The sequence below is a fragment of the Sinocyclocheilus anshuiensis genome, unplaced genomic scaffold (genome assembly GCF_001515605.1).
Source record: "Sinocyclocheilus anshuiensis isolate Anshui unplaced genomic scaffold, SAMN03320099.WGS_v1.1 scaffold213, whole genome shotgun sequence".
Taxonomy (NCBI): Eukaryota; Metazoa; Chordata; class Actinopteri; order Cypriniformes; family Cyprinidae; genus Sinocyclocheilus; species Sinocyclocheilus anshuiensis.
Genome location: NW_015540860.1, coordinates 249,194 through 258,315, shown reverse-complemented (window position 1 = coordinate 258,315; position 9,122 = coordinate 249,194). Strand labels below are relative to the sequence as shown.

At 37.5% G+C, this 9,122-nt stretch overlaps 1 protein-coding gene across 1 annotated transcript in view; it reads left to right on the top strand.

Annotated features, from left to right (window-relative positions):
- Window positions 1-8,691, top strand: part of rflna (refilin A) — a 14,896-nt gene extending 6,205 nt beyond the window's left edge. Inside the window, exons 4-5 of the mRNA XM_016485451.1 lie at window positions 3,922-4,031; window positions 6,278-8,691. Of these exons, the coding sequence (XP_016340937.1) occupies window positions 3,922-4,031; window positions 6,278-6,620 (453 nt within the window). The 3' untranslated portion in view covers window positions 6,621-8,691. The remainder of the gene's footprint in view (window positions 1-3,921; window positions 4,032-6,277) is intronic.
- Window positions 8,692-9,122: the final 431 nt, after the last annotated feature.

Genomic DNA, 9,122 nt, shown 5'->3' with positions numbered 1-9,122 from the left:
CTAAGAAAACAAATAAAGTGACTGTAACCATGTAAGCCTTCATATCATGTGCAAAAAAAGGGTTAAAATCACATTTCATTCTAACATTGTAACATTGCAATCTAAAAACAAAAATAAGGCTTTTAAAGCGGAAGTTAAATTCACTAAACTAAAAATGAAAATAAATGCGAACAAAAGCACAGAGTTGTGTTAGGCTATTTTGATTACCCCATTACAGTCACTTTACAGTCAGTGCTATCATAAAAATAGACTTACTTGTAGGTTTAAAATTCTACATGTCACATTAATTGTCCAACTACAAATATTTGAGGGAAATGTATATTTAGTCAGAATTATTGCGCTGATATTTAGTTGAGCTCTGTCTGTTTGGCACGCATGCGCGCGGCGGCGCTCGTTCACTGAAGTTTAGCGGAGAATCCCAAAGCAGAAGGCTCATGCACTTCTGACAGAAAAATGGAAATATTTCCATGGCTCTATAACATTTACAGATGGAGAATATACCTGTGAAATGTAAGTTATACATTCAGGAATACAGCACATCTCAAACACATTAAGCAGCGCGAGTAGCCTAGCATCTCTGTCAGCGGCACACGCAGCCTTTCTGTCAGAGCATATGACGGGCCGAGCCGCTTAAACTAATATGCGAAACAAAACTATAAACTATGTCTTACCAGTTTTTAAAGGCCTTAATATGAAGCTTGTCACATGTTTAGAACAAATTGGATAATTGACTTTCTCCGCAGCAGCTCAGTCTGTGTCCTCCGCTATATTTTCAGATGCGCTCGTATCAAACTATAACGGTATTGCCTCATATCGAATTGCTTATAAAGAAAATATCGATATATCGTACAAACTCGATATACCGCCCAGCCCTATCGCCTTTTAATGGTTATGCTTTATTTATAGTGAGCTACTACCTAATACTACTACCACTACTACTACTAATAAAAATAATACATTTATATAGTGCTTTCAGCCAGTATTGTAAAAATTGTATGTTTAAACAAAACAAGCAAACAAAACCATATGACAAGCACAACATACATATCAACAGCACAGACCAGAGTGAAGGTATAGATCAGGGAAACAAACAGATCCATAACAAAGACAAACACTACAACCGGAACTACAGACTAAAAATATATGAAACCAAAAGGCAAAGATCCATCAGACACCTCCAGTGTGAAGAGGCAGCAGTGAATACAAACATTCAGTCAGGAATTTCAGGCCTCTAGATGTCAATATAGAACCAATGAAGTACAGCCGTGTGTCTGTATCCATCCTGCACCCCTCAAACTGCATGAGGATAGGTACCAAAACCTGGTTTTAAATGGGCCCCAGGGCTAAATTATGAAAGACTGTGGTAGTACCGATAAGCTCGGACGACTTTCGGTACTGAAGAAAATACACAATATTTATTATAGCTACATAAATGTTAAGTTACAAATTGTATTTCACCAACCATTACTATATGCAAAAATATCAGACATTCGTCTAGAATGCAATTTTTAAAATTCATAATCCAGAAGAGAGATCACAAGTTAAAAATTATAAAAAATAAAAAAAAAACCGATAAGAATACTGTTAAAGTACCGGATCAATAAGAGTAGTAATACCATTAAAACATTGTGCACAACAATAAGTGTTTACTTGTACAAGTGTAGGTTTGACTAGTTAGCAAACTACCCTGCTGGCAGATATTGTAACTGCATCGTCATTGCTGGCCAGAGGCCTGTAAACATTATTTTTATTTTTTCCAAGTAAACTATCAGTTACACATTTTTTATCATTATAGATATTTTGCCAATGTCTATATTTGGAGGGCTCTCTACAGTATCAAATTGAAATGGTTTTTGCATTTAACATCGCAGTGATATCTAATGTAATGTATAAGTATAATACCTGGCTTTCTCTTGCTATTATAGACCTCAGTCAATATAGTGATGCCACTGTAATGTCAAACTCTCTTCAACCTTCAGCCTTTGATTAAGATACCGTTTGGCTGAGCCTGTTGAAGTGCTCTGTTCCTGCTGAGATCTGTCTCTAATGTGACTGGGAGTCTACAAGGTTTGTGTGTGGAGTGGCGGCACATTGTATAACGGCACAGTGGACACAGTATCCGTCCTGGATTTAACGCACACTTTCTCTTGTACTCATATGGACACAGACGCACATGCTCAAGGGCGCGATCCCTTTCTCACTGGCCCGCATCCATGAGATAACAGCATGTATGTTAGTAATGGGAGCGCTTTTAATTTAGCTAATTATGTATTCACTTTCTTCGCTTAAACTGAGCCAGACCATCCTCTGTCAACTTGAAAAACAGATTTAAAAATGCAGTGCATAACAATATCGTAAATAGATAGTAACTGAATGAGACTAAGCAAGTGGTTTACTTTTATCCAACATTGAGAAATTAATTTTCTGAACTGTAAATGTGCACTTTAAAAACTGACTGATGCACTATTATGATAATAGGAATATAATGATATAGGCTATGATTGTATTTGCACAGCACTAGTTGGTTTTGCATACAGACATCTTCGAACTTCTCATGTGGACTATCACAATTCTTCCGATTCCTCAAAACTGGTTCAGTCAGAACTAAATTTCTTAAATTAACTGAAGCAGAAAATTGCAGATTAGAATGCAAGACTATAAAAGTTAACGTTTTCTTGATTTACTGGATGTGCGAGTTAAAAAATGTTCCGCTCGAGCTGAGGAAGAGCCCACGTTTCCCGTGTCAGGTCAGATGACAGTTGGGCTGATGATACGCTGCGGAGGAATTGGGTTTTATGAGGTGTCAGAGACAGAGAGTGAGAAGCCGAGCGTGTACTGTACGTGCCGGTCGCTGAGGAAGGTGCTGAGCGCTCACGTGGTGTGCGTGTTTGATGACTGGAGCAGGTGGAGGCACAGGACGCTCCAGCTCCACACACACTGCTGCATTGTCGCCGTTTGAGCACTGAGCACCAAATATATATATATATCAGCACGCAGACAAACACATGCACAAAGCAACAGAAACTAATCGTATTAAAAACAGTTTCACTAATTAAAGAGAAATAAAACTGAAATAAAATGCAATGTATTTTATTAGATAAAAAAAACTAACTCAAAAATTTGAAATGCCTTGGAAACTTAATGAAATATGTATTACAATTATTAAACTGAAATAAAAAATTATAAAAACTAAGTAGAAGTATTTGCAAAATTAAAATGACAAAACCACAACAAAATTACTAAAACTAAAATGAAAATAGAAAAATAAAAACTAATTCAAAATACTAATAAACACTATTATAGTATATTAATGATACTAAAATAACACTGCTTGAAATTTTATCAGACCCCATTAAAACCTGCTTATACAATTATTTAATCTTCAATCTAAAATTGAAAAAAAAATTACACTCCCTAAAAAGACTCAAACTGTAAAGTGCATTAGTGTTCATATTCAAACAGACACCAAAACAAGAATAGGCATTATAGGATAAGTATTCTGGGATTGTTGCACTTTAGATATTGCTAAAATGTTGCTTTGCTAAATGCTAAAAACTGTTCTGATTCAGAGGACAAATGATTTGATAGAAGAGGAGCGCTCTTCTATTACCTTACAAGAGTTTATTTTATGATAATGAAAGCTACTTAAAAAATAAATACATTCAAATGAAAAGTTGAGATTAAATGATGTGAGAAGAAGAGACCATAAAATGATAAGAGACACACAAAACTAGCACTTTTATGTAAGTAATCAGTTGCTATGGCCAGTGGTCAATTATACAGTGTAGCTGTCAGCATGCATGCATGAATTGAGAAGTATTTCAATGTAAAATGTAAGAATCTTTTGCCAGGACTGAGTTGTAATGGCTAGCTTGATGGCTAATTCCTGTTTTTTTTGTTTTTTTATGTCTTCTTGTGTAGCTGCCATACTTGCTCCTGAACTCTCAAGGTCCAGATGCGAAGTCACGCATGTACCCTGTGGTCTATGGAGAGAGCATCGAGGTTAACCCCAAACCAGAAAAAGAGATCAAGTGAGTGTTAAATATTTTTGTGGTTGCAGGGCCATCCAAACTAAAGCTGGATACAAAAGTCTGAGACCAAACCAGTTTCTGTTTTGCACTTTTTCATTACAATTTATACTATTACTTAAGCATTTTGACTGAAAAGTTAAAATAAAACATCAAAAACATTACAATGGCACGATGTCTTGTATTTAGATCTCTTTTGCATTAAAGGGATAGTTCACCCAAAATGAAAAAATGTCATTAATTACTCACCCTCATGTCGTTCCAAACCTGTAAGACCTTTGTTCATTTTGGAACACAAATTAGGATATTGTTGATGAAATCCGAGAGCTTTCTGACTCTGCATAGACAGCAAGGGAACTACCACGTTCAAGGCCCAGAAACGTAGTAAGGACATCGGTAAAAAAGTCCATGTGACATCAGTGGTTCAAACTAAATTTTATGAAGCTACGAGAATAATTTTTTGTGTGCAAAGTAGTGTTAATTTCGTTGACGAATAATTTTCGTCAACGACATTTTTCAGCACTTTGTGAAAATCATGAGAAGTGACAATCCTCTGTGCGTCTGTGTCACTTCTCACAGCTTCACAACACACTTACATCACACTTCACAAAGTGCTCAGAAACCCATGTGTGACAGTTGGCTGAAGCAATGGTTTTAGTTAAAAAGTTTGAAATATTAGTATTTTTATTTTCTTGATTCATCAGCTGGTGTCGTTTGGATTACCGTTGTGTTTGTTTTGCATGGTTTTTGAAGCGTCATCTTTGGAGGTTATTTTTGTATTTTTTTTGTTTGTGTTCATCTGAAGAAAGAAAGTCATATACATATAGGATGGCATAAATGTTGATAAATGATAATAATAATAATAATAATTATTATTATTATTTTTAAATTTTTTTGGGGTGGAGTATCCCTTTAAGATTCCATGCTTTTAACTGGCCCACAAACATTCTGAGCCATGACATTAAAAGACAGCAGAAAGGGGGAAATATCCAAAATGTTCTTTCATCAGAATACACAGCTCCTTCTGAATGGCTGTTAATGGAGAAATATTATGGTGCAGTTACAGTATCTACCAGCAGGGGCAAACTGCTGAACATATAGTGACGTGAAGTGACGTGATGAGAAGTGAAGTGAAGTGAAGTGAAGTGACGTGACGTGGCCAAGTATGGTTACCCATACTAGGAATTAGTGCACTTAGGATTTAACCCATCCTAAGTGCACACACACAGCAGTGAACACACACACACTGTGAACATACACCCGGAGCAGTGGGCAGCCATTTATGCTGAGGCGCCCGGGGAGCAGTTGGGGGTTCGGTGCCTTGCTCAAGGGCACCTCAGTCGTGGTATTGAAGGTGGAAGAGAGCACTGTACATTCACTCCCCCCACCTACAATTCCTGCCGGTACGAGACTCGAACTCGCAACCTTTGGGTTACAAGGCCGACTCTCTAACCATTAGGCCACGACTTCCCCACTTATATTTGTGTATAGAAGTGTATAAACACTCGGCTAGAAGTGTTTATATTTAATTTTAACAAAGGCATGCTGTGTGTCACCGCAGTTAAATCGGTGTCTATCATGATAAAACCTTAATATCAAACCTATATAATGAGTTTGGAAATTTTAGAGAAATGCTTAATAAATGCATTACACTGTAACTAAACCCATTAGATTTTAGCCGACTAAATTTACTGTAGATTTAGTCGACTAAAATCTTATGATATTTAGTCGACTAAAACTAAAAACAATTCAGATGACTAAAATATGACTAAAACTAAATGGCATTTTAGTCAAAAGACTATGACTAAAACTAAATCAAAATTTGCTGTCAAAATTAACACTGGTGCAAAGAAAACAAAAAATACCACTTTATTCAACGATTTCTTCTCTTCCAGATGCATTTTTGAGTGAACTATCCCTTTATCCATGAGTTTGTGTAAATCCTGATGATCATGTTCTCTATCATGATTTGAGAAAGACCAATGAAAGAACATCTGACCATTTGTACAGGGTCATATGTTCAGGGTCATATGTTCAGTGGCACAAATTTACTTATTTGACTTGTGAGCTAGAAATAGTGCAGAATCAGAAACATTTCTTCATTATTTTGTATCATAACATTTCTTTAAACTTTTACAAAACCTGATTTCCAAGTTGGTCTCAGACTTTGAGCGAACATTCCCATATTTTCCTGAATCTTAGTTGAGTAATGTTTGACTGATGAATTCTTGTCTTTTGACCGCCGTCAGGTTCAACTCTGTGGTGAAGTACGCTTCAGACAGACACTTCCGTGACCAGGTGTTCTGCGCCCAGGTCCCCACCGCCACATCCTTCAGCGAGACGGTGGTGGCCGTTCAGAACTGCACGTGGCGCAGCTACAAGTCAGAGGTTCACTTCGAGCCACGGCACAGGCCGCTACACTTCCAAAGCACGACCATCGTGTTCCCCAAGCACACCCGGAATACATACCGCACCACGCTGAACTACAATGGCAACAGAAACGCAGCCGGCCGCCGGCGGTTTGTGTCCACAGTCAGGCTGGAGTCCACCGAGGACGCCAGTCCATGCATCATTTACACAGAAGACCTCTGAGAGACACATATCAGAGATGTGTTATCCTTCCCAGAATTCAAAAACTCCCTTTGGTTAGAGAGCTACAGTGAGAGTACATGGACTAAAACCCCAATTCAACGACGGATGCTCAGTGAGGGTCATTTTGTTCTTTTGCTTTCAGTGACATTGGTACTTGATGTTGGAGATGAGCTGGAGTTGAGTGTGTATTTGCGGTCTTTACATATGTTTTACGTGTCAGTGATGTATTTATGTACATCTGGAGATTTTTTCTTTGAATTTTAATATCCAGTCGTACCAGTCAGGTGGAGGGAAAAGCATTTGGGGCAAAACAGTTTCTGCTGTTTGCTGATTCACAGGCCCGCGAGGAATCTAAGCCCTCAGAATTCCACCGAAAAAAACGTAGGACTTTTATGCAATTTTCCATTTTAATTATACCATAAAATTCTGCCAATATTCCCCCCAAAAATGTAAAAACAGGCAGAGTCCATGGGGGCCTACTTTATTGTCTTAGTATTGCGGATTCTTACAAATGCTCACACAGGAAAGAGTTCATAATTAAAACGAAATGCATAAGCACATTATATGTGGACGAGAGCACAAAGTCATTAGACCTCAGTCAGGTTAGATGCTGCATTGAATTTAACACCGATGTCAAAAATTAAACATGCTAACCATGACTAAGGTCTACTGACATTAATCTGTAGACTATCAGAACTGGCTGAGGAAATATAAACTGTATTTAAGTTGCACTTATGGAAAGTTGTTTTTTTTGTTTTGGCTGTAAATGTGTTGGTATGACTAAGGGCAAATCAACGTGTAGGAGCACTTGAAAGGTTGGACCAAAGATTCTGTAAAATTCAGAGAAAGGGAAATACAACCTTAAATATTTCCTCCCTTTCTGTTTGTACCTCAGAATAATGTCTTGCACAAGAGTTTCAGAAGCTGCCTGACGTGCTAATAATTCAGTGGCCAAAATAAGAGCTGCACTCACAGAATGACAGGAAACAGAAGGTTGTATTTGAAATAAGTGGACTGAGCATGTGTTAGATGAGACAATTCGGCATATTCGGTTCTCAAATGCTGGATTTGTGAGACGGGTTTAATCTCTGAACAGAGACGAGGTTCTTTGACCTCCTGAAGCCTGTACGGTTATACTTTGCGATTGCACGGTTAGATAATGTCAAAGGTAATTAGTAATTTCGGACTTTTTTCGGAGCCAGTTTGTCTCAGCCAAAATCTAGATTCCCAAACTGAGCTCCTGTCTCCTCCAGCGAGTGCATTTCCTCTTTCATGTATAACACACTCTTTTGTGGAGCAGAGCTGTTGTTGTTTAGGGAGGCGATGAGATGTAACGGAGCAGTGCGCGGAGAGAGAGATTTGGACTGAGCAGTAAAGCATTATGGAGGTGTAAGTACGTCATGTCTGTCTTATGTCTGGACTATACGCTTTCAATTCTGTAAAAGCTGAAGTGGGTTTTGTAAATTTAGATCTCTTACCTCATTCATTTTCTTTTTTTTAAATTTCTGATTTTATATAATAGAGATCTTCTGGTGCCTGAAAATAGAAAAACAGTGACAGAGTATGTTTCCGTCTGGTATGTGGATGTGTTTGAGTTTTGAGAGGAAAAGCTTGGCAGTACAAATCAAAAGAGCCAAGTCTAACTAGTGTAAGACAGGAAACTAGTGCATGTATATTCCATGACACGATGAAAAAATCATCAGGGGTTCATCAGAAGCCATGACCGATAAATAACTTCCTGTTCACTCAAGATGGACATTTGATAAGTTGTTAGAGGAATTTTAGCAATGTGTTGAAAGCAGATCCGAGGGGAGATGTATGAAATTTTATGATTACATTTGTTTGGTGTACAAATGCTTTCCGCTAACAGATGGATTTTGTTTGATTTCCTAACACGGTGATGTGTGTTTCTGTAAAATACTTTCCTGTTGTATATGTGGCATACAGCACTCGTAATTCTCTTTATATTTTTGTATAATTCCCAACTTAATGGTCTTCTTTTGGACAACAGATGAGAAAATAATTTAAGAAAAAAAACATGTATATCCAAACCGATTAAATAAAAGCCCCAAACCCTACAACGGCTGTATGTTTGCCTTCTTTTGATAAATTCTGGATGTTTAATGATCTGTGAGGTAAGAATGAGTCTGTTTTCCATGTACATTATCACTTACACAGCACTTTCCAGCTTAAGATGAAAAACCCTTCCACCATTCTCCTATAAAACTGCCAGCCGTGAGAGAGGCATTGAGTCTTTTTGGAGCGTATATCATCTTAATCCATGCATTCAAGCTTGCTTTAGGCTAGATCTCATTTACAGGAGTAAAGGATTACATAAAAGAAGTCATAAAGTACATTATCATAAGGTAAGTGAATGTTCCAGCTACATATATTGCGCAAGTTTAATACAGTAAATGCAACGTTTATTTGACATATTCAAAAAAAGCCATGTATATTAGTCGTATTTGAAATCAATTTCTGCTCATGTATGTTTTTCTCCTG